Source organism: Lemur catta, chromosome 15 (assembly GCF_020740605.2).
Source record: "Lemur catta isolate mLemCat1 chromosome 15, mLemCat1.pri, whole genome shotgun sequence".
In the NCBI taxonomy this organism is placed as follows: Eukaryota; Metazoa; Chordata; class Mammalia; order Primates; family Lemuridae; genus Lemur; species Lemur catta.
The window spans coordinates 46,201,514-46,228,173 of record NC_059142.1 but is presented as its reverse complement, the minus strand read 5'-3'; the positions used below and the strand labels follow the sequence as shown (position 1 = coordinate 46,228,173).

General features: G+C 40.5%; 1 protein-coding gene across 2 annotated transcripts in view; it reads left to right on the top strand.

Moving 5' to 3' along the window:
- Positions 1 to 3,150: 3,150 nt before the first annotated feature.
- Positions 3,151 to 26,660, top strand: part of PRKCA (protein kinase C alpha) — a 371,546-nt gene continuing 348,036 nt past the window's right edge. The window contains exons 1-2 of one of the 2 annotated variants that reach the window (XM_045526942.1): positions 3,151 to 3,546; positions 6,428 to 6,459. In XM_045526942.1, coding sequence (XP_045382898.1) covers positions 3,374 to 3,546; positions 6,428 to 6,459 — 205 coding nt within the window. In that variant the 5' untranslated portion in view covers positions 3,151 to 3,373. The remainder of the gene's footprint in view (positions 3,547 to 6,427; positions 6,460 to 26,660) is intronic. The other variant, XM_045526943.1, reaches the window with a different exon arrangement.

The window sequence follows — 26,660 nt, the reverse complement described above, 5'->3', positions numbered from 1 at the left end:
CTGTGATGCTAACCAGGACCTCCACTAGTCCACATGGTACCTTTGTGTGAATTTAAAAATGGTGCCCCTTCTGGGAAGACAGAGGCCCAAAGGTATACTTAGATGAGGGGTATGTGTGCTGGATTTTAGCCCCTACTCAGTCTCTTGACTGGGTGTTCTTGTGCCATGAGCAACCTGTGCAACCATGCCTGGAAGCTTTGGTACTAATCTCTGGGGCTTCTGACTCACCCACTCCTATAAAGTATTACTCTGCTCCCTAAGCTTATCCAACACTGGGCCCTGACTCTCATGTTTCTCCTTCTTAGCTAGATCCTTGTCTCCTCCTATTTAGAGACTTACCAGTCACTGTGAATCTAACTGCTGCCTCATTAACTATGCATTCCACCAGTTGCCTCACCTCTCCTAAACTCTGAATATAGTTCATAGAACAAAACATGAGCCTTTAAGTCATCTTGGTTGCTATAAATCTCAGAATGAAGCTTTTTCTATATTTAAGCAGTTCCTATTGCCCAATTTGAAAATGGCTTGGTCTATTTGACAAAAGACTGGTTAGCTGCACAGAACAAGTTTTAAGTTGCATCTTAAAGACAATCGGCTTTAAGTAAACCATTCTGGTTCTGAATCATCGGTTTAGTGCCCTGACTTTTATTCCAGCCTCCTGCCTCTGGGTCACCCACTGGTCTAGCTGGCACTTCTCCAGAGTCTTGAGCTTACTCCTCCTCAAAGACAAGAGAGACAGAGGAGGATTCTGAAGAAGTCTGTGTTCAGTGTACTATTCCCTGTTCTTTTCCTGCTTCTTCTGCGTGAACACAGTAGGTTCTAAAATAATTACTAATTCCCACAACTGACTGGTTACCCCCACCCCAGGGGTTCTCCCTTCCTTAATCCCCTTCCATTTAGTTATATGATGGGGACTTTGCAGGTGCCAAGAGTCCTTGCTAGGGCCAGTGTTAGTTACACTGCTCAGTAATTGGTGCACCACCCCTCCCGCCCTGCCCCTCCAGGCTAAGATGTAGGCAATTGAGGCACTTGTGCCCAGCCCAACTACAAATCAACTGACTTCCAATTAATCATTTCTCCCCATGCCCATGAAGAACAACAATAATAACTGAGGCAAGAAAGTAAAGCCACAACCTGAAAGGAAAGAAACACATGGCCCCTGTCTGATTGGCTGACAGCTAAGAGCAGTCGCTGTGTACACAGGAGATGGCCAGATTGCCACCAACACTCATTCGGTTCTTGCTCATCATCCCTATGACTTTGCCGGGGGATTGCACTATTGGCAGCCCTGCCTTCCAACACTCTCCATCCTTAAATCAAAGCCTCAGGGAAACAGAAAGATCTCATCTTTCTAAAGTGTTCAAGGACTTCTGTCTTAGATAAGGATGGCTGTAAGGAAAACAAATGTTTCATTCTACTGTGTTCCACTTGATTTACTATTCTTAAGCAATAAACAATCATGGCTTCAGATGCTTATAGTGTTACACGGAGAATTTGATCGATTTTCCCCAATGTGCCCTGGTGCTCATTACTCCCCTTGTCTCTTCCTTTTTTTTTTTTTTTTTTTTGCCTCTTTGGACTGGAGAGTCCTCCATGAGTGGCAAAATTTCTGACCAGATACACTATCAAACAGGTGCAGTCTCTTGAAGCACCAACAACATTGGTGCAGGAGATTGTAATTAGATCGGCCAAGCGCACGCTCCACTGATGGCCAGTCAATAGCTCAAACTTGTTAAAATATAAAGGCCCATTCCTGTCATCAAGCATCACAATCTCAAAAAATGGTAGCCCTACTCAGTCTGTGTGCTACGCTCTAAGATAGTATATACCTTACAAAAGTTTTCTTCTTTTAAAAAAATTTTTTTTGGGGAGTTAAACAGCATGCTCTCTTTCTTAGTGTCTTTAGCTCATGAAGTTGTTTTGTGAACTTCACGAAGCTGGCAATATCAGAAAACAATGAAAAGCTGGGAGGTGGTTGTTACTCTTATGTATTTTAGCATCTTCAAGGCGGACCTAATAAATATTCAGCGAGTGGTGAGTTGGTCCATCCCCACGTGCGTCCTTTGCATAGCCGCGCCAGCTCTTTCACAAGCAGTTTCACATGGTAATTTACAAACGTACTGGCTGCACTCTGCACCTGCCAGTATTGCAGTAATTAGCTTAGGATGCAAAATGATTTCTAAATTAAGCTTCTGGACTTGTAAAATCAAGAAAGCCTGATAATCAACAACGTAGTCCTGGTAGCCAATGAATAACGGGATAAATAACTAGCACAAGTCTTTTAACTAGCCTACGTGGGGATAATGCCCGAGGAGCAAATTAGATGTCTATACAGTACGCAGGTGAAACACAGTATAGGTCAGCAATGGAAGGTAAGTAAGAGGGTCAGTGCTCAATTATTTAAACTCGCTCCCTTTCTCCTGCCGTAGACACACAGCAGGAAGATCTAGGGGCTGAGCGATTTGGAGCAAACACAACTGGAGTGACACTTTACCCAGGTAAAACCTCAACAGTACAGGCTGCTAAAATACGTGGGCATCGTGTCCTGGAAACACCGGAGGGTCGTGGGAGACGGGGAAGGGGCAGAGCCCACTCCGGACTCGGCTCCTCGCGGCCAGGCACGGGGCGGGGGGCGCGGAACTTGGACCCCAGAGGGGAGAGAGCGCGGGAGCCGGCGGAGGAAGAGGGGCGAGGAGGAGGCCGAGCGAGGAGCGGAAGAAGAGGAGGAGAATAAAGAGGCGGAGGAGGGCGAGAGGGAGGAGAGCCGGGCGCAGGAAGGGGAGGAAAAGGGAGGAAAAGAAAAAGGCGGCGGAGAAGAACGGGCCCGCCTCTCCCGGCTTCCTCCTCCGCTCCCTCGCTCGGGCCGGCCCTCCCCGGGCGGCCGCCGCCTCTCCCTTCCCGGCTGCTCCGAAAACGCGGAGGCGCCGACTCCTCCAGCCCCGAGTCTGCCCGCTCGGCGCGGCGCAGCCAAGCGCCACCACCGCGGCCCGCGCGCGCCCGCCCCGCGCGCCGCTCCTCGGGCACGCGCGGCCCTGCGCTCGGGGCATGCGCGGTGGGCGGCGCCGCTCCGGGACGCCTCTGCCGCCGCGAGTAGGAAGCGCGAGCGCCGGGCGCCGGGCTGTCAGTGAGCGTGGGGCCAGCGAGCGAGCAATCGGCTCCGGCTCCCGCTCCCGCTCCCGCTCCGTTCCCTGCCGCGCCGGCCCGACTCTCCCCGGCCGCCGCCGCGCCGCCTCGCAGCGATCCCGGCCGCCGGCCCGCGCCCCCCGCCCGGGGTCGCCCGCGGCCCTGCTGCCCTTCCCCCGCCCGCCCCCGCCCACCCCGGCCCGCCCCGGCCGCTGCTCCCCGGCGGAGGCAAGAGGTGGCTGGGGGGACCATGGCTGACGTTTTCCCGGCCAACGACTCCACGGCGTCTCAGGACGTGGCCAACCGCTTCGCCCGCAAAGGGGCGCTAAGGCAGAAGAACGTGCACGAGGTGAAAAACCACAAATTCATCGCCCGTTTTTTCAAGCAGCCCACCTTCTGCAGCCACTGCACCGACTTCATCTGGTAGGTGCGCGCGGGGCCGGGCGCTCGGACTGGCACCCCCGGACCCCCCTCGCGGCGCCCGGGGCCGGGGACCAGCTCTTCCCGAGTCCGAGGTCCCGTCTCCCTGGCGACCCGCGCTCGGGGCCCCCCAAGTCCAGGCGCGTCCACTCCGGGGCTGACTCACTCGGAGAACTTGGAGCCGGCGGGAGTCCGAACTCTCGCCCGGAATGACACGCGCGCGCCCGGGCTCCCGGGCCACTGACACACACGCGGGCAAGACTCCCGGGGAAGTCGCCGCCCCGCCACACACCCCCTGCCGCAGGAGGGAGGCCGGTCCGGCCCGGCCCGGCAGTGACAGGGATCCGCTCCACGGGCCGGGGCCCCTCGCCTCCCCGGGCGCACCGCCCTCGTGTACTCAGCGGAGCAGCCGTTTGCCCGGGTGCGAGCAAAAGGGAAAGAAAAAAAGTGTCCAGGGGGGCAGAGTTCCCCGGAGAAACACGCCCGGGAGTAGCGGTCCGAGTTGTTGGAAAGCCAGGCTGGGCGCGTGCGGGGTGTGTGTGTGTGTGCTTCGCAGCGGGCTGGGGCTCCGCTGGATCCTTGAGTCCCTGCCTACTGTAGCCCGTATCTACTGGGCACCGAGAGACTGACTTTTCTGGGTGGAGGTGGGGGGGGGGGAGAGAAAGCAACAAACTGTTGAAAGCTTGCAGTGGGGGGGGGAGGGATTAAGACAGGGCAGGCAAGTGGCAGAAGGGCAGAGGGAGTCATTTAAAATAGACCCTGTCAACAGGAGACTAGACCTAACCCCGTCGATGAGGACAGAGGCCTTATTTAAGAAAAATACTGTAATGGCTAAAGGTGTCAGAGTTTAGGTAATTTCCAATGAACGCAGGCCTTCTTAACTGGGGAGGGGGCGTCTGAGGTTTATGGGGAATTGATGAAGGGCTTCAGGAGTCTCTGAAACCTGTAAGACCAGGTGAAATTGTTTGTGCCTGCCCCCGCCCCGTGAGAGAATTATAGCTTTCACCCGATTCTCAAAACATCGGAGAACCACCCCTCTCACTGTCCTCCTCCTCCAAAAAAAAAAAAAAAGTTTAGAAAGCTGGAACTAAAGGAACTCCAGGTGCTCCAGTTTAAGTAGCAGCAGCAGTGTTCTCCCTTAGGTTGCCAGACACCCTGACTTTTCTGCTTCTTGTGGGTGTAGGAAGGTCCTTCCAAGCCAGAGCTGTGGCTGGGGTTCCTTAGCTCCCTCCTCTCTTAGGCTGGGGAATTGCACAGGGTGATAATGCCACAGAGTGCACTCTGTCTCCAGCCGGCTATGTGGCACACGTATGTTGGGGCACTAGGGTAAACATCTTAGGGATGGCTCTTAATGAATCCATCACATCTGGGGAAAAACATCTCAAAGGGCGAGTCCCACGAACATGGTGCTAATAAGGTGTTTAATTTTTCCTTCCCTTTTTGGACATCCTCCCTAAAATACACTTATGAACAGCACAGCCACCTCTGTGAATGATATCCCCTGTGTAGTCAGTGTATGAAGCAATTGTGCTCTAAGGAGTAGGTAATCTTAGATAAGGCTGTTTAAAATAAGTTTTTGGAGCCGCAGGGCAAGGAGAAGAGGCTATTGCATTTGGTTTAGGGGAGGTCTTCAGCATCCATTATCAGCTGTAAGATTCTGTTAAAAGGGAACGGACAGCTGATTACTTTTGCAGGAAGTAGGTGAGTTAGAAAAGGGACTTGCAGCACACTCAGGGTAATGTCTTTCCACTATCAGTTGCTCTGAAGGATCAGCCCCTGGTGAGCTGATGAGGCACTCAGGTCATCAGGGGGATTGTGAAGTAGAAAATGAAGGTCTCCCTCTCCCTGTGCCCCGAGTATCCCTGCAGCCTTTCTCCACTTAATTGTAAAGCAACCACTTAGAAGTGGAAAACATCCACCAGGATTGTCTTGCAGTAGCTTTAATTTTTCACTCTTCACTCAAGTATTGCTTCTATGGGTCCTTGATTTGCAAATTTATTTCAGTATTAAAGCACTGATACTTTAAAGCTAAATGTTTGGATTTAGGTATGGTTTTGGGAGGGTGATGACTCTAATTATAAAGGTATGTAAAGTACTTTGTAAATTTAAAATGCTATGTAAAGCTAGAGATTGACTGTCAACCTTTTTGAGAAAATTTTAATGCACTTCATTCTAGCGGAACAATATTTGCAATTGAATGTCCACGTCAGGGTTCTCTGCTTACAGAGTAAGTTCTCTAAAGTCATTTACAAGAACAAAATAGCCTCTGTATGTGCTTTGAACTCTATTGGTTCTCAATAAAAATTAGATCATGATAATCTCAAATGCAAACAATGGGAATGATATTTCATAAAACCTAGTTCCTTAAGCCAAAATTAAATGTTAAGAGTGGTGCTGTTTGGCAGTTTCTAGACGCATAATATTTTAAGCAAATTCATAACAAATAAGGCACTTTTTGTCTTTAGGGAGAAAAAACAATCACCAATTGGTCTTTAGGAACAATTAATTTTGTTATTTCCCAAATAAGCCACTTTATTTTAACTATAAGCTCCTTTTTGTTACTTGAATATTGTAGCCGACAACTTGGAATATATAGTCAAGTTCTTGTCTTGAAATTTAAGTATCCTTAACATAGTGTTAAAAATGAAAAGAAGCTTGATACATTGAAATAGTTCAGTGATTTTTTTTTTTATAGGCAAAATAGATTTTCTCAAAGTTGAATTTACACTGTAATCTGGCTAGATATTTAGGCAGGTTTTTCCTATCAAATCATTGGGTTTCATGTACAAACTTTTAACTCTGTAGAGTATTGTGTCACATAACTTGTTTAAGATATGACATCTAACACAATGTGTTAAGATATTTTGTTTTTTCTGTTTTTCAGGGGGTTTGGGAAACAAGGCTTCCAGTGCCAAGGTAAGCTGCCACATTGGATTTTATTTCAAGTATGACATGCAATGAGCATTCCAAACAGGAAGAGTATTTTCTGGTCATCTTTTCTTTGTGATCCAAAAAATGTTATTTAGATAATATTTTCAAAATATGAGGGCTGTAAATTTGGGCCTTTAAAAAAAAAATCATATGGTATTGCCTACTAATCTGCATATAGAGCTCCTTTTTTCTCATTGAAAAAAAAAAAACAAAAAAAAAACCTTCCTGTAATCTTATTTTTTGCCAAGAACATTCTTGTCAGAAACTGCTGTCTTTGTGTGGGTGTTGAGAAAAAAATGGAATTACTTTGTATTCGTGTGGCTTTTCTTTCTGGTTCTTCCTTTGTTTTTGTTCATCTCTTTTACCTAGTATTGGGTTGGACTCATTGCAACTAATTTTAGGCCCTGTTTCATTCTAGTAATATCTTTTTGTTTTGTTTAGATTACTGATTGTCATCTAGAACAAAGTTTGCACATTTGAAAGTTAGGTCAATGATTTGATGACTGATTGCTCCAATATGATAGTGTGGCACAGTTTTTGCTTTAGCTTCAATATATGACAACACATAGAATACTAGGCATTGCATCCAGAAAGAAATCCATTAGTTTCCCTCTCTGTCCTCTAGTTGCATTTCATACACATCAAATATCTAACTTTTCATACTTTCCATTCCATTTGTTCAACTTTTTTTTCTAAACACTTTATTAGCTTGTGAAGGCATCATAGGTTCATTAGCTCACTTGTCTTGCTCTCTTGCTGATCTGTATTGTGTTTATATAGTTCTGGTTACATTTCCCATCTAGGCATAGGTTTATTGTTAGGGTAAATGGAAAGTACATTCTAACCTGGAAAATATTATCCTAACACTGTTTAATATTAAGCACATTGGAGAGAAAGACACTACGTATACTTGCGTTTTTTTTTTTTTTTTTTACAACTTTGAAATTATGCTGGTAAGTTGATTACCTTTTACAAAACTTCAAATTTGTGAACTTGTTTCTTACCAATATTTTCTAAACATATTTCAGATGGGAGTATTTTATGGTATGATTATTCATTAATACTCTACCTTTTTTACTTCAAGATGTGCTTAAAACCCTTATTGAATAAATCATTTTGAGAGTTACATTTGGAAGTCAAGGGCTATTCCTTTTAAAAAGAATAAAGAGAAAGGCCTGTTGCACTGGTCTCTATAAAAGATGAAAGGAAGATATAGCTCTTTCTAGTTCTTGAGGTTGTGGGTCTCAACTTTGTAGGTGAGATATGGGTCTAGGCTTGAACACGATGTTAGAAAGTGTAAAGATATAAGATTCTGGGTCAACATGATTCACATCTGTGATTTTTGTTAATGTTTTTGGTTTGGGTGGGGACCTATGAAAACTTCTAAGAAAAATTATTTACTTTCTCAGTATTGTCCAGGAGAAAGTCAATGTTATTTTAAAACTATCATTTTCTGCATAGAAATAATTCACGATAGGGTAGGGTCCCTCTTAGCCCTGCTCATCTGAGCATGTTTTGTTGGAAAAGTCAGAGTAGCCATATTATTAAGTTACAAGGGGGTTCTGCATGGTGTTTCCCAGAAAGCATCTCTTGAACTTTTAGTGGATTAGCAGATTAATAGTTTCATGTCATCAGAACTCCCTTTTACCTAAACTATTACTATAAAAGTGAAACGAAAAAAATTTTAAACTGTATAAAATAAAAAGTGAAATTGTGTACTCTTCTCTCTTCCCACCCCCGTGGATAACTTCTGTTTAAGATATCCATTCACTCACTCACACGTACTTGGTTTTTAAAAAGATCAAAATTTTGTATCATTTTGCAGCTTGCTTTTTTCCTCTTAACAGTGTGTGATAGATACCCTTCCATATCAAAACATCTGCTCTACCTTATTTGATTTAGTGGCTGTATATGTGGATGTATCCAGTTTATTCATCCATTCTCCTATTGATGGGTATTTTAATTGTTACTAAGTTCTTACTAGTACAAATACCTCTGCTGACAGCATCCTCAGGCACTAGTATAAGTATTTCTACAATAGATACCTAGAAGTGTGTGTTTTAATTTTAATTGAGTATTGCTAAGTTGCTTTCCACAAAAGGGTTCCAATTCACATTTTCAGTATTAATATATGAAAGTTCTCCTTTCCCTTCACTCTTACTAGTGAAGATATTGGATAATGTAAATCTTTTATATTTCTTACTAATCTGGGAGGTGAAAAAGGGCGTCTCTTTTCAATTGCCATCTCCTAGGTGTTTTAGCCATTTGTATTTTTTTCTGTGATTTGCCTTACTTTACCTAATATTTGAAATTCAGGATTTTACAAACCAGACAAATGAGAGAAGTGACTATGGGCTTTATACACAGTTATTTGCTTTTGTGAAGAATTTAACCTTGGAGCTCTTTAAATAATGAATTACCCTAGTGCACTTAAAAATTTTAATTAACAGAAACCTTTACAAGTAGTATAATTCTTTTTGTAACATACTGTCTGCTTGTTACGTTTTGTTTAGTATGTATCATCTGTATTTGCCTTCTGGTAGGCAAATGCTAATCCATTGTATCTTCTTGTTTGCTGTAACTTAATTAAGAAGGATATGTTAGCTTAGGACAGTGCTTTTAATTCCACAAATAGTTACCCAATGTTTCGTATTTTGGTTCTCTCCTGAAAATTTATCTTTCCCTTAACATCTGACCATTTTAGAATATTTAAGTTTTCTTTTAATGTTCTCTAACTTTGTTTTATTCTCTAGGTTCTGTTTGATAGTGTCATTCAGGGGAGAATAACTCATTCTCATCTGTGCCTTTGGCAACACACACCTTCTGGAAATGGCAGCTGGAATTTGAAACTGCTTTCTGTATTCTTCATACATCAGAGTTTTCTCACCTTAGGAAGCAGCGTGTTCTAGCCACTAGTATGTAGTATGTTGCTTTGGTCAGTAGATAAAATATACTTGCTACAGATATTTTTTCTCTTTTCCCAAACTGGAAGTGCATATGCTCCAAATGAGTGTCACTATTTATGTAGTTAGTAATGTAGATTTAGATCTAAAATATTTGTGATCATTTTACTTAGTGATAAGTATTAGAACACTAAAGAAGTAAGTGAATTTTAATCCTTAAGACTGGGTTTGTAATCTATGCCGTTTAGAAAGCATCATATTTTACAGACAGGTGAGACACTAAGATTATTTCCCTCTTTTTTCCTTCCCCAAGATACAACATAAATGGAAGCAGGAAACTTTTCCGGAGAGATTTATTGGGTTATTCCCACTTTCCCTTTGTGGACTCTATACCATTCTTATTTATACTGCAGTATAGGTGTATAGCCCTGAAAAACTGATAATACCAGGGCATGTAATGCAGGAAGATCCTGTAGTAAGAATTTGCTGCCTGAAATGATGAAACCAAGGGCCTTAAATACTAGGGAGAAGAAAGAAAAGTGTATGGTAGATCTAGAAACGTGAAATATTTCTCTTAAGGTCCTTAGAGATAAAAAACAAGCTTGACCCTTTGCAGCTCTGAAATGATCCTTGATACATAACTTGGATTTGCCTTCCAGTTTTCTGTTTAACGTTGTATTTTGCTTGATATCCCCAATGTTCATTTCATCTCCGTGAGACCTAGGCCTTGCCTGCGTTTTTTCTTTTTTCTTTTCTTTTTTTTTTTTTTTCCAGAGAAGAAGAAAGGGAGAAGTAGATTTGTGTATCCCGGACATTGAGGAAGTGGTTTCCAGTCTGAAAGGCCTATTTCCAGCTGGTAGTTTCTGTCCTGCACTGGCTGCTTCCAAAAGCATCATAGAACAGAGAGATCCACTGTTCTTCTCAAATGTTCTCCTTCTTTGGGGCAGTGGAGCTGAAACAGTGTTATCTGCTACTTTCACTACTGGAAAAGGGAATGAGCCAACTCTTTTTTTTTTTTCCTCCTTAGGCTGAGCAACACCCTGCACTTCTCTAGTTACAGTGGTGAAACAGCCTCTCAAAATGTGACCTGCTTATTTGAAGTGCCTAACAGTTGGTTACATCTGGCTAACCTCCGCTTGTTTTCCCTGATTTTTTTTTTGTCTGTTCTTTCTCTTTTAACATCACAAATTAAAATGTGCTAATAACCCAGGCTCTTTAAGATACCCTAAAGAGAGAGCATGAGAATTAGTTTCTGCCAATAACCATGACCAACAGGAGCCTGTTGGCTTTGACTGATCATCATTGGATTTTGAGGGATCTGCAGAGAATGAATTCACATTTCTGTGCTTTCAATGCCACTGTTGAAGAGGTTTTGAATCTTGTCATTTCTGCACTGAGAACATACCTATTGCACTTCACCTATGACTCCAGTTGAAGCTGTGCATTTTTCAGTAGTTAAGGGTTAAAAAAAATCAGCTTCTCTTCCCCTTTGCTGATGACATTTCATTTTTATGGCCTATTTCAGGGTAGATATTTCCATCAGCTCAAACGAGCCTGGTGTTGGTTTGCATTCCTTTTATAAGAGTAAAAGTTGGTGTTTGAGGGAAGAAGAAAAAAATGAGTTTCCCCTTGGCTGTAGGAGCTGAGGGATTCCAGAAAAAAGACTAACTTAAGGGAGGGTGGCCTTTCAACAGAAAGGGGGTCACAGGGATTGAGTTGGCAGCCTTTCAAAAAAGGGACGTGCAGTTGTCTTCACTTGACGAAGGGCTCTGAGTGCCGAGTAGTATGGACACCAAGTGCCAGGCGATAGAAGGGGCTTAAGGTCCAATTTGGCAAAATCATGAGGTCGGCCAGCTTGAACAGCAGAGTATCTGTCCTTCCCAGGCACTGGATTGGCCACCTCTTAAAGTTTGGCTTAAAATGTGATGTCTGGCTGCCCACTGGTTTTCAAAGTTGGTGCCAGGGGTTCCCATCATCCTTGGTCTTCAAGATGGGTTAGCCTCTTGGTACCCCATTTCTGATTGGTTACCTGTCCCCAGATTGGAAGCTATGTTAACTATAGATGAACTGTTGGGGTTATCTACAATTCCAGAAAGACAAGATCCATGGAAGAGTGAGCGTAACTTGAAACTCTAGAGGTTTTTGCCCTAATGCCAGATCAAGGCATTATTTTAGTTTTAAAGATGAAATGGCAATAACGCCTAAAATACAGAGAAAAGTATGGTGGACGTGGGCAGTTAGAACTTTTACTATACATGTACTTCTTATTTGGTACTTATGTATGAAGCCTGGATTTATATTAGGAGAGGAAAGAATGATGCCATTAAGGGAAACACTGAAACATTTCTTGGTACTTGGTAACAGAATTATGGAGGTTTCACTGTCCTCATCTGTCTCTCAGAATTTCCAGTTTTTTTTTCCTCCATAAAAATGCATTAGTAGTTAGAAGTAGAGATGCTTGGATAAAATCACCATTGGGTATTCCCATTTGGTGCTGTATATTGTTATAAAATTACTTCTCACTAATGGCTTTCTGAATTGCCTCTCCTTTGCTTAGTACAGCAAGTGAAAGTGTTTTGTTAATTATTTTATTCACACATACCTAGTCCCCCACCAGAAGCTGGTGCTGTAGCATATGGAGTGGTTTTTCCTAGTAGGTAAAAGCATAATAAATGTGTACTTTTACAGTTGAATCTGATACTTAAATCAGATTCTTTTTTTTCTTTAAATTTTATGGTGATTCCCTACTCTGTGATGAGGATTTCACTCTCCTAGATAGGATGATTCAAATTTAAATTTTTAGAAACATTAACCCTTAACTTGCTCATTTGTTTTCTTTCACACACAGTCAGAATATTCTGTTTTCAGTATAGCATAGATTTCATAGCTATCCCATCAGGATGAACTCCAGCTCCTTAGCAGGACATTTGAAGACTGTCTTCTGTCTTGCTTCTGCAGACTTACCCTGAGGATGCCTTCCTTTATCCCATCCTCAAGGTCATTGTGAAAAAGTTGCAGTTTCTCAGAAAGTGTTTTCTTTATTCAGTTCTTTCTTCAACCTCCTTTGCCCAGATGATACCTGTTTAACCTGTGAGTCTCAGTTATATGGTTTAGCTCTGGCCTTTCTTCACCTTCCTGCCATTCCAGATGTTCCCCCTATCATGGGACTGTCACACTGTATCATCTCTGCACTTCTCTGTCCTCTGCCAGCCTTGAGTGCAAGGAATGAGTCTTATTTCTCTTTGTGTCTTCAGTGTTTAATGCATGTGCTTGGAGCCCAGCAGATACTATGTAAATATTTGTTGGGTATCTGATTATGTAAATGTTAGGAGAGATGTGATATAAATGTCCATAACCAGAAAGATCAGTGACTTCTGCATGACCACTGCTTTTATTTTTTCAAAGCTAGTTTATCATCCGAAGTTACGTCAACTAGGATAGGTCTTTAGATGATTTAAGAAAAAGTACTTTCTGAAGCTAAGCGTACTTATTCAAAAGAGAGCAGAAAATTCTAATTTGTATCTATGATTTATCTATAATGCTAAACCTAATAAATTAATACAGTAGAAATAAACCACTTACTGTGGGAAATGTCTTGGGTACAGGGTGAAAAATGAAAACCAGCTTTTAGTACCACATGTTTGGTACAGTCATTTAGACGTTCTGTTTTACTTTGAGATTGCTAATAGCTGAAACCAAATTGTCATGCTCCAGAGGGAGTAGTAGCTCAACTTCACTGATCCTGTTATTTTTAAACTTCTTGTACCTGAAAGGTTTTTATGCCTTGATGTGCAGAGGAATGTATGGGAATGTCAGTAGCAGCACTGGGGTAGAATGGTTGTGATTGAATTATAGTCACTTTCAAGGTTTTATTCAATTGAAAGAAAAACTAATATGTAGTAAATACTCCACTATGCCAGACAGTTAGGAGCTTTCACATTTTATATACTTTCATTCCAGAGGCACCCCATGAAGTACAGGATATTTATTCCCATTTTAGAGACAGGGCTGAACTTAACCAGGCTGGTGGGGTGTAGCATGGCTTCAGATTCTGACAGTTCTGCAGAAAACATTCTTCGGAGCCAAGTGGAAACTTTTTATTTGGTACTTATGAAGCCTGGATTTATATTAGGAGAGGAAAGAATGATGCCATTAAGGGAAACACTGAAACATTTCTTGGTACTTGGTAACATAGAGTTATGGAGGTTTCACTGTCCTCATCTGTCTCTCAGAATTTCCATGACACTCTTCATTTCAGGTCTTGTTTTCTACCAAACTGTGAAACCTCATGCTAGACTTTAGCCTAAGACATGAACATTTCAGTGTTGGCACAGTATTTATTAACAATCAAATCTAGTTGAAATTGCTATAACGGCATTCAAAAAAACTTTATTAAATTATACAAAGGGGAAAATGGTTTCTGGAAATAGATTTCTATCAAGAATGGAATGAAGGGGAATGATTTGATTAATTGTCACCACAAGATAAGAATTATTTAAGAGCAAGTCCACAGAGTAAGATTAGCATAAGGGCAGTTCATCTTTAATGCCTTCGCTTGCTGGCTCTTCCCCCACACCCCCCAATATCTATACGTTTCTATTTTTGGTTTTTTGAGAAGTACAAGATCCATCTATCTTGTCCAGGGTGACTCCATTAGGTAGTTAGGAAATAAATAGGATATAAATATGAAACATGAAGATGTGTTATAAATCGGTTCAGATCTGACCTGGATACACTTGTTCAAGTTTGAGGAATGGGGTAAGAGGGAGTCCAGTTGACAGCTGACTTCTAGAGCAAAATTCTGTTATAGAGATTATCTAACTCTTATAACTATCAGTTATGCTGTGGGTAAGACCATGACTCTTAGAGTAGCTCATGTATAGTACACAAAGTCTATAATGTACAGATTTTCCTGTACTTGAAACACTATGATTAATAAGGGACACCCATATAGTGCTTACTGTTAGACACTGTTCTAAGCACTTTTCATTAACTTACTTGATTCTCACAGCAAATCTGAAAAGGTAAGCAGTGTTGTTCCCATTTTACAGATGAGGAAACTGAGGCACAGGGGTTTAGTAACCTGTCCACAGTCACAGAGTTAGATGGTGGAGCTGGGATTCAAACCCAGGCAGTATGGGTCCAAAGGCCATGCTGTTAAGCCGTGTGTTCTGCTGCCTCTCTCAGTTCTCTTCTTGAAATTTTTCCACACATGGATTACACTATTAACTTGATTGCGAAGGTATTGAAGGATGAAGAGTTGTTCAACTCAGTAACACTTACGTGCTTCCAACCTGCAGTGGGCGATGATGCCAGGCATGTGGACCTCCATTCTGTCTGTATCGTGCCAGACGCTGCAGGGTATGGGACAGAGAGCTCAGAATCAGGCACAGAAGACATACATGAAAACAACTAACTGTAATATTAAGTCTTTTGTGCACGATATATGACATCCTAGTTTGAATGAAACAGTTGTTGCAGCATGTGGAGACTTTTTTTGGACTTGTTGGGAGGTAGCCTTTGCTTTGGGCCTTGTAGGATGCATACAATTTCCTTTGGGAAGATTGAAGATATTTTCACATAAGGAAATAGCATGAACAAAAGAAAAGGATGAAAGTGACTTATATGTTTAGGGAGCTGTCTGGACCAGGAGAGAGGCCATCCTATTTGAGACATTGTTGCCAGCACTGATACCCAAATGGGAGGACAGATTGGAGAAATGTGTGTGGGGATCCTTCATGCTTTTCCACATATTGGTTCTTGTGCACTAAATACATTGTTCCCTCTTGTATCTTTTTGTTTTTATCATCACGTGATGTCCTGTTTTCAGAAAACTGTTACAAGTGTAGGAGATTAAAACATTGTATATATATGTGAAAGATACATTGTATCAAAGCGTGGGAAAATAACTCTTCTAGGAAGTGTGCTACTTTGGTACTGTTCCAAGTATCCGTCTACCATGAGGAAGCTGCTATTGATGGCATCACATTGGGAGTCCAGGATCATACTGCATGGAAATTATATGACTGGAGGTGAGATATACTCGGTTATACTAGATCTGCTCATATACATTAATAAGGGAAAAAGTAAAGGAGAATTAAAACATTTATATATTTAAAGTCAGCAATACTTTCTGTTTTACAAACTGCTTACTGATTTATTCACTCAATTTCTGGTTCATGATCAGTAGTTATTCCTTCCTAACCCATGGGCTAAATTCAAGCTGCTGATGCATTTTAGCCCTAATCCAAAACCTTTGTAAGGAAAGTAAGAGGGCGCACTGCGTGAGTGCTGGTACCCTAGTTTGCAGTGTAAGATCAGTTTTCCTCTGGGCTTTAGATTTGAGAAATGCAAGTTCACATGATACTGCTGCTATGCTGACATGGACACATGATGGACCACGACTCCATGGGAGCTGTGTAGGGAGAGGCTGGAAAGAGAAGCTTGCCTTAGATTACGTGGCAGGTGACCGGTAGAGCTGTGATTTGAAACCAGGCAGATTTAGTGAATGTCTGTTTCTACTGCAGTAGTTTTTCAGTGTGTGAAACTGTACAGATAAGTAGCCAATCCTTTTTACTCATCTCTTATTTTTCCTTCCCTCAGATTTTCTAATAAAGTATGATTTCTGGTGCTGTTTGTGGCAACTGGAATAAAACTCTCATGGATTCAGGAAAGCTCAGCTCATGCTTATGCTCCCATTAACTTCCATTCAGATTTGTCTTGAAGTTAAATTGCCGTAAATTAGCTTAAATTGTTCTTTTGTTGAATTAGTGCACACAACTATACATTCTCAGTGAGTGGATTATTTTAAAATGGGCAGATGGGAGATTACTCATCTTTAAAAATTTTAAATATTGCAACTTGATTCTTAATTATGTACAACGCAGAAAGTAGCTTAAAACATACTTGTTTTCTTATGTTCTAAATATGTAGATGTTTTTCTTAAGGTAATTATAAAAAGTCAAGCATGAATGATTTAAAATTTACTAGGTGGATTACAAAATAAAATGATCATATGAGTCATTTGCCCAACAATTTTGAAATTTTCTTTTGAGTAAATCTCATTTTTCCACATCCTGAATTTGTTTGATCACTATAGTGATTTTTTTTTTGTCACTTTAGTTTTACATGGTTTCTTCAATCTGAGTCACTCATTAATATGGAAAATGTCTTCAGCATTTTTCTCTTGATATAAAAAAGGTTCTAATTTTCTCTTGATGCCACACATATGTGACTTTAAAAATCAAATGATCATCAATTATAAACCAGTTTGCAAGCATGCAGGAATGATTTTTGTTTTAGGTCCTAATTCCAGTTTAGGGATAAGGACTGAGAGGGTGCATTATCCTTATTTCTTTTTTGCTTATTTTGTACAACCAGGCACCACAGTGCCTGTTAGTGTTGAGCTGAGTTGATGTCCATGTGATGCAAATTAACTTTCAAATTACATTTTATAAAGATGGATTATTGGGCTGGAGCAGGAATGGTTGGTATGCTTAAGACTTGCAGTGGTGGTCTAAAATGAGTCTAATGAAATGTTGTGGAAGAATAATTGAGGCAGTGGGCTTTTTAGTTTAATTTTCCAGTTAATATGATGATTCAAGGTATGCTAATGTTTTTCTGGATGTTTTGCTTTTCATTTTAAAGTAAACTCTGTACCTAATGGGTACAATGTACACTATTCAGGTGATGGATATCCTAAAAGCCTAGACTTCATCACTATACGCTATATCCATGTAACAGAACTGCACTTGTCTTGTACTCCCTAAATCTATTGAAATAAAAAAACATAAACTCTGGATAATATAAAGCATTTATGATATTAATTTTTATAATATCTCTTGTGCACAAGATGCTTTTGGCTGACCTGCCCATTGGTGGAGAACTAAAGGCCCAAGTTTTATCTCAAAATCATGAAGTGCATCATTAACTTTGGCTTCTATTGAATTTCTCATGTGTCCTTTTTATGTCAAGTTATATTTGATATTGTGTATATTTTGTCCTAATAGCCTGAACTGTATGGGAACTTTTTAAAAAAAATTTTTTTAAAATTATTTAGTGGAATATATTCACGTCAGATGGACAAAGCTTTGGATCACTAAGAAGGATCTGGGTAGCTCTTATAAAACATTGGATTTTAATATTTCTTAAATTATGATATATTAGGTGATTCAGTCATACTTGGGTTTAAATGTAGGTTAATAATCTGATTCATAGACACTTAAGTATCGACCTTTCTTGACCTCGTTGGTGAATCCTATTTCCACGGGGTCAGGAAGAGCTGTGTTCTGAGAATTTTAGAGCAAGGAAAGACTGTAGAGACTGTCTAGACCAGGTGCTTGAATTTACACCTGTGGAATCAGCCATGAGAATTAAGTGACTTCTTGTAAACCCAACCACAAGAGAGTGACCACCTAAATCGCCAGCCTCTACCTCCCGTATGGTGATGCTGTGCCAGGAACCGTTTTACGTACTTGTACTCCGTCATCTTGAATCTCGGGTGCTATTGCAAGTGATTAGAGGTACCCATCCAATACTCTATTAAAAAAAATTAAAACACGAGGAATCTGCATGCAAAGCAGACATTGGATTCTTTTTTTTTCTTTTAAAAGTGGCAGTACCTTTAAGAGACAAATATGCATCTTGCGCTAAAGTCTAGGAATTTTACTAAGGATCATATGTTTACTTTTTATAACTTACAGATTAATAGTCTAGTAATAACCTGAAGACCTTGTTTAAAATACTGTATTAAAATGCTTCAGACTCTTGAATTTGTATTGGATAAGAATTCATGGGCATGGAACATGACTTTTCTTGAAATTAAGGTTTTTCTTTGACTTTTGCCTGTCTAATTTTAACTCTTATCTCTTAATTTTAATTCCTTGGAAAAAGGCTATACAGCCCTTGCGTTTCTTAGTGTACCATTGATCTTATATTGGTTTTATATAAGAGCTGATTTTGCATTTTATATATTACCTAAAACATATATGTACAAATAAATTAATCTACATATGTACGTAATTAAAAAATTTTTTTCTGCTTGCCATGATCAGCCCATGTACCTATTTTTAGTAACTTCCTTAAAGGATATTCAAAGAGTGACTAAGTATGCTCATAGAGTTTATTATTTGGTGGTTTTGCATTCTATAGTATCTGTAACTCCACCCCTAGAATTTAAATTATTTCTGGACAGTGCTACAAGTCGAATACAGAAGTTAAACCTTCTTATTATAGTTTCACTCTTGTTGACTTTAGGTTCTGATCTTGGAAATAAAATAAACACATAAACAAAATGACGTCTGATGATAACAAATTAAACGTGGACATTTATGTATGCTTTTTTTCAATATTTATTTTCTAGTTAAATTCAAGCACAACATAAGGCTAGCAAATGTTCCTTGGAAAATATTCCTTTATATGCTAGATTTCTAAGTTGCTTTAAAAATTAGCCCAAAATGATGGTTTCTTTTTTCTCCTTGGTAAATTTTCCTGGAGTATTCTTGGATATTCTTTATTGCTCCAATACTCTTTGAACCATGTTCAAAATTAGAAACTGAAGACAGTTGTTCTGAAGATATTCTGAGGACAGTTAAGAAGTTATCACTGCTGATTTGATATGTATGACTAATTTTGAAAGATTTTGATAGAACTTAAGTGCTAAGGGCAGTTTCCCGTCACCTTCTTTATTGCTCCTTTGTGCCTGCTGTACAGAACTTACTGCCTCCCTTGAATAATGACCTTTCTTTTCCAATAATTTAGCTGGCTTTTCTTGAAAAGATTTTTCGATAGTTCCCAGGATGAGGGATGGGGGAGGACTTGCAGTTGTTCCTCGTGAACCCAGGCTAATGCCAACCACATCTCATCCTGAAGTGATCAAGCCATCCTTGGCTCTAACTGGAGTTCTTTCTCTTCAACCTCCTCCTTGAACTTTTAGGAGGAATAGTTTTTCCTCCAAGCTTTTTAGTTTGAACTAACTTAGACACCAAAAAGTTGGGGAAAGAAGATACAGTTTCCATATACCTCTCACCGAACTTCCACTGATATTTCCATCTTACACAGCCATAGTGCAGTTACAAAGAACAGGAATTTAATATTGGCACAATATTAACTACAAACCTCATTTGAGTTTTCAATTTTTCCAGAAATGTCCTCTTTCTGTTCCAGGATTTTATCCAGGATCCCACATTGCATTTAGTTATTTTGTCTTAGTCTTGGGAGGTAATAGGTGTTTGTTTGTTTTTAAGGCAGTGTCATTTTTGTCCCCTAGCTAGAGTGTAGTGGCATCATCATGGCTCACTGTAACTTCAAACTCCTGGGCCCAAGTGATCCTCCTGCCTCAACCTCCTGAGTAGTTGGGCCTACAGGCACGTGCCACCACACCCAGCTAATTTTTCTGTTTTTGGTAGAGACAAGGTCTCACTCTCGCTCAGGCTGGTTTTGAACTACTGGCCTCAAGTGATAGGCATGAACCACCATGCCTGGCTAGTTATAGTTTTTGATCAGAGTTGTATAGGTATGTATGTATAGTATATCTGTATGATATATATAGTATATCATATATCAGTACAATCGAATGTCTTCCTGGATCACAAATCAGACCACTCCCCCCGACTTTTTTTTTTTTTTTCCTCACTGTTGTATTGGAGTAATGTCACTCTGGGTGAGGTCAGCCTTGTCAGTGTGGTTGCTGGGTGGTTGTCACTGTCAGTTTATGTTGCTTCTCATTGATGGGAATCTTATTTACAAGCATGATTAATAGGAATGGAAGGCCCAAGGATCTTACACATTTGCCTGGTCTCTTAGAGATAAGCTAGGAATTCATTGCGCTTCAGAGATCTGAATGCCAGCTTTCCATAGACTAGTGCTATGCAACAGAATTTTGTGCAATCATAGAAATGTTCTTTAATCTACACTCTATTATGGTAGCCACTAGCACCATCTGGCTATTAAGCACTCAGAATGTGGAACTGAATTTTTAATTTTATTTCATTAAATTTCATTTATTAAAGTTTAAAGTTAAATGGCCTCATGTGGCTAGCGGCTACTGTATTGAAGAGTTGAGCTTTGGAGTATCCTTAGGGAGTAAAATTGGATCAGACTTTTAAAAATTTTCATTGTAAAATGAGACATAGATATAGAAAACCACACAAAACAAATGCATGGTTTAATGAACTATCATAAGGCCAACATTCCTATAACCACTCCCCAGGCCAAGTAGTAGAACTTGGCCAGCCCTTCGTGTATCTTATCCCTCCAGCCAAAGAAATCACTATTGTGACTTTTAGGTTCATCATGTCCTTAGATTTCTTCTTAGTTTTATCACCCAAGTGATTATCCCTAGACACTATAGTTTAATCTTGCATATTTAAAAGTAATTAGAAATGGCCTTAAATATTTTAATCAATAACTTCCACTTCCATCTCCTTTTTCTCTTATAATTTCTCTGGAGGAGTACCTGCGTTCTGGGGTCCTGTAGCTTCCCACAGCAAGAATGTTGCTGGTTGCATGCTCCTAGTGCATTTCACATATTCCTGTGTATTTTCTGCAAATTGGCAGCTTGATCCAGAGGTTTGATGGATCATAGGTCAATCTGGGTTGTATAGTTTTTAAGATGCCTTTATAACTTCACATGCTTGTTAATTATGTATCTATTGTTAATGTGGAAAGAACACCAATGGAATGTTCTCCATCCAATCGTATGTGCAAAACTGAGAGCAGTTAATATAATTAAAGTGGTCTATGTTAAATTTTGCAATATTCAGTATGCAGCATGGAAACATCTGCATGCTACTTGTGGAAAGACAGATTGTCAGAGTTCTTTCTAAATATATTTAAGATGTTCATTAGATTGCTATGTAGATCTGTTTTTACCAAGTACTTCTGTAGGCAAAAGATGTGTGTATGTGTGTGGGTATACGTCTGTTGGGGGTGGTGGAAAGAGTTTCTAATCGAATTGTTACATAGCCATTTACTTGTCTTTACTTCACCCGCATGCCTGTATGTACTGTCTTTTTTGAATTGGTCTTTTAATTTCCAACACAAGGTTAAAAAAAAAAAAATCGGGCTTTAGAGTTATTTTTTGTGCACCGGAACATCTCAGGGCAAAGAGAATAAGGACATGAGAGGTGAACTTGGGTGTGTTCCTGTTTGAAGAAGCAGACGGTCAACAACCCTGGGAGCTGCTGTGTACAGAACTGCACACCAGCTAGTGATTCGGAGGTGTAGGGTTTTCATAAGAATCAGAGAGCTGGTTCACCCTTATCAGGAGTTTAAAACATAACTGGATAGGTGTGACTTAGATACACAAAGCACTAAAGAGTGCTTTTGTAAGGAAACAAGTCAACATGTAGAAGTTAATGTATCAAAAAAATCGAGAGACTTTCTAGTGTGCTAAGTGAGCACTGGACTGGAAATCAGGTCATCTTAGTTGGAATCCAGTTTAGGCCTCTGTCCCCATCTGTGTAATGGGGAATTGGACTCCATGAGGGGTAGCAAATATGTGACATTCTTGCCAGCTCTTATGGCAGATGACACTAATTAGTCCTGTTGCTCTTTCAATTTCAGAATCCTCAGTTCGGGGATCCAAGTAGCCGTTACGTATCGGTGGATTGGGATTGACATGGGAAACACAATCTATTTGTCAAGTTCCTACGCTGTATAGTTTCCAAGTCTCCTCTTAGCCACTGATCTCCTCTGAGGATAACGAAAAATCCTTGGAAGCTCTAAATTATCCTGCTACTCAGTGTTTATACAATGTATTTCCTCTACTTCTTTTAAATCCTCCATAGAAGCACAACGTCTCAGGAAAAAAAAAAATCTACGGTAGTGAAAATTTTTCCTAAAAATATTGTCATTGAAATATTAAAAGTTTCATGCAAAATTAACCCATTGGTTGCTGTGTATTGGCCTTAAGCCAGAATTGAGTCAATTTAAGATGATAGCTTAAAAAAACCAAACAAAACCCTTTCCATTCCTTGATATTTTTTCTTTGTGAGTAGCACATAAAATGTCAACTTTTTCTAACTTCTGTTGGGCCCAAGCCAATGTTTATTACTATGCAATTTATGTGAACTCCTTGTAGTTCAAATCTGATATTTGAGACACACATACTGGTTTCTTGGTCTTTTACGGAGCTCTGTGACCCAAGTAATGCTCTGAACCCTCCCCCACCTTTTTTTTTTTTTTTTTTTTAAATCAGGAAATAAATACTAGGAGACCTTTCTGTCTGGTCTTGTAGGGACCATAATGAAGGGTGAAATAATGTTATTGTCTCTCTGGTGATGCTTGAATGATGGTGGCAGTACAGGTAGGTGTGTTCATAAATGCATCAGAGAAGAAGTCATATTGGAAACAGCGAGTCAGGATGCTGATGTTCCTAATATTGTTGGAGGACAGTGCCAAGAAGGAGAAATAAAGCCCTGGGGGGGGGGGGTAGTTGTGATTTATTAAAAGCTCGCTTACAATCCTTTGAGCTAGCTCGAGAGCCCTAGGATTACTTTGAGTTTATAGGACTGCATGCTTTTGCATGCACAAATCCTATTTGTGCAAATTTGACCTTTAAAATGATTTCCATTCCTGACTTCCATCCATCTCTTCCCTTTCCCCTCTTTCAAGCTGGCCTTCTGTGTGACATTCTAGGTTTTATGGATGTTAAGGCCATAAGACCTCCACTTACGGCTGGCTACCATCCATTCACACACCTAATAATTTATTGAGCACATATTCTCTACCAGGTGCTGTGGTAGTTACTGGGAATAATCATAATACCTAACATTTATTGAGAACCTGCTTTGTGTATGGCCCAGTGTTAGGCACTTTATGTAGATATTTTTTTCTCACTTTATCTTCGCAACCAAATGAGGATAGACTATTGGTGCGGCTCAGAGAGGTTAGTCATTGCCTGTACCACACAACTAAGTGACTGGGTTAGTGTTTGTAGCTCTTGGTCATTGATTCACTTTGTTCCTCTCATCACATGGATTTTTGTGACATTTCATGAAAAAGTTTTCGAAAGGTAATTTCTCAATGGATTTGTATATTTTTAAAAGCAAATGTCTTCCCTGCCCTCTGCCCCCAATCACTCATAAAATGAAATGTTGAAAATCGTATCTGTAAGAACATGGTCTTTAATTTCCTGGTTATATAAGATGTTATAAAACTCGTGCAGTCAAGCCTCATAGACATAAGATTGAGATTTCAAAGATACATGGACTGCGTTTGCATATAACAAACGGTTAATTCAATTCTAACACTTTACTTTCTAGGAACATCCTCTTTTCTCTGTCCCTAGGTAAGGTTGGGAGCTGCTAGGACCTCAGAGAAACAAATTTTTAATTGTGTACTTGCTGCAGGCCTACGCTGTCCTCTTGGAGCGGCTAAGATTGATTACATTGAACTGACCATCACAAACTCAGCTTGTCTTAGAGTTGGCAGTGTGTCTACCAGATTAATATTTTGGAGTTTACTTAAATAGGCCTCTTATTCATCAGTATTTGTAAATTCTTTATATTCTGAAGTTTGATACAAGGGAGATTTGCAGAAAGTGATCTCAAACAGTACCTTTGTTGTGCTTTTAATAATCAACTCATTTAAAAATGTTCCTGGATTTTTCTATCATATTTCCGTTACCTCCAGATATCTGAAATCAGCTCTGTAAACTTGTACATGTCTCCTTCACCCACATGCGATACATTCTTTATTTCAATCCATGCTTTTTGTTCTATCCTTCTTTCTCATCTCTCATCTTTTTGAAGAAATTTGAAGTCATCAGATAGCTTTTTCTTTCAATATTAATATGACACACTGGAGGAGAATTATTTCACAGAATGAGGTCTTAGAATTTTAGATGGCTGTTTATTCAAGAGATCTTTTTTATTTAAAGCATTGCTATATTTGCCAGCTATTAGTTCTGATGCTGGAGATAGAAGTAAGCAAAGCTGAGACTCTCTGCTGTAATCCCTATGGTAATGGACCCAGGCACTAATCCAATAATCATGTGGACAAATAACTAAAGACTGCTTATGGAGTTGGAAAGAGCCACTTCACTCTAGCAGTGCATATATAACAAGGGGACCTAACTAAGTCTGAGGGTCAGGAAAATCTCACCTAAGGAAATAACACTGAAGTGAGCTCTAAAAGATGAAATGGAGTTAAATAATTGAAGAAAAGAAACCTTCTGGGTAAAGCAACCAGCATATGCAAAGGCCCTAAAAGAGGGAGCATTTGTGTTCCAGGAACTAAAATCAGCTCTCAGTTGCTGGAGTATTTTGAATGATGATCGTTTCAGGGTGAGACAAGGCTGCAGATGGAGGCAAGGGCTATCTTGCAGGTCTTAGACCATGTTAAAAGATTTCAGAGCTTTAGCCCAAGAACCTTGGAAATCTTTCAAAGGGCTTTAAGCAAGGATGTGGTCTGATCAGAATTTCCTTGAGAAAGATCATGCCTGCTATTATTATATGGAGAACTAATTAGAAGTGGGCAAGAATGGTTGGGCCATCCTGTTGGGAGACCTTTCCTCATTCTGGTGAGAGATCTGGTTCCTGAAACCAGAGAGAGGCAGTGATGGGGAAATGCTTACAAAAATCAGCTGGGCGTAGTGACAAATTTGATGTGCAAGGGGAGGGGCGGGTATCAAAGGTCAGAAGGATTGTGGGGCCACTCACTATTGCATAGCACGCTCGGGGAGGAGCAGGTTTTGGGAAAAGACTATGTGGTTTTGAACCCATTGAATGAGAAGTGCTTTAGAGGTTTCCAAAGTGTGTGTGTATGGGGTGGGGTGGGGGGCAATGCCAGGAAGGCAGCTGGATTTTGGGTGCTGGAGCTGAGAGGGGCAGCCAGGACTGGAGTACACATGTGAGCGTCATCTGCTTACAGGTGGAGTTGAATGAATGGCCAGGATTAGTGTGCCTGTCCGAGGGTGCAGAGAGAAAAGATGAAAGGCTGATGCGATCAGCATGGTCTAGTTGGCTGTGTAGGTGAGAAGGAGCCTGCAAAAGAGAGGCAGGGGTTGGCCAGCAAGACAGGAACAAAACCCCAGGGGCTGTGGTAGTACCTATTGCCAAAGGTAGGGTGAAGTCTGGAGAACGGGAGCTGTTCTGATGGTCTGTTGGGGTTGGAGCTTTATTGTAATGAAGCAAAGGAAATGGTGACTGTAGCCATCCAGCAGTAATTCCCTGGAGATTAACCAAGGATTATTCAGTTAAACACATCATGTTGTTTATCACGATAGTTCTTTCCATGCATTGTCTTCAAGGTTGTGTCTCCCTAGAATAGAAACATTGATCTGTTTCAGCCAAGTGGGTTGAAAATAGTGTTAACTCTGCTTTCTCCCTTTAGAAAGAAAGGAATACAATGGAGTTTTCTGTGTTTTCATGCATTCAACACCCAGTCCTCACCGGGCTGGTCTTACCTCTTTCTCTCTGCTTGTCTTTTGGGTATTAATATGGAAGCAAACAGCTGGAAAGGTAAGCTGTTTTCCTGGAGATAATGTGTGTGTGACTCAGGGAGGTACCAACCCCAACTGTTGTCCCTCTTTATATCCTCAGCTGGGACATTTGTGTATATCGGTAAAAGGATTTATTTTTATTTTTTTAATTGCACAGCTGTAATGTCTATTCATCCTATCAGAGATAAAACGGATCAGTAGGCAAGCAAGCATTTGTCAGTGTTTGAGAGAGATTTTATTAAGCTAGAATATTCTGTTAGAGACTCAACTCCATTTTCAAGTATTTTGTAAAGAGGGACTCAGGATGATTGTAGGGTAAAGAGATATTTAGAAGGTCATGCTCTCTGACATTAACTAGATTATAGAATTTTATAAATTAGTTAAGATGGACTTTAAAATAGCAACAGGGAAAACTAATGTTGGATTCATCCATCTGTGAATGTGGGTCAGTCTGGTAGTAATAGGATTTGTGGGTTCGGCTCTGTGGGTATCCTGGTAGGAATGAATGAAGCACGTACCTGCTGGTGCTTTTGTTCTTTCTATTCTTGGATTGAGCATTTATTTCTGTTCTCTTTTAGTAAGAATTTTGCCTAGATTAATAATTGCTCCATGTTTTTAATCTCTGGAGCAACTTCATAAATTAAGTACAGGTATGTCTGAGATGATGCTGTCAGCCCTGAAAATAAGTCTTATATAGTGCTTTTGGGGTGATGTGTAGAGATGGGATATCAGAAAGAATCATTTGGACTCGGCTCCCTGCTTCTTGCACTCAGGTTATCAGGGGCTGAGGACTGAGGTGCGTGTGTGTGTCCAGCTATGTCTTCTGATGGCCTCGTCTT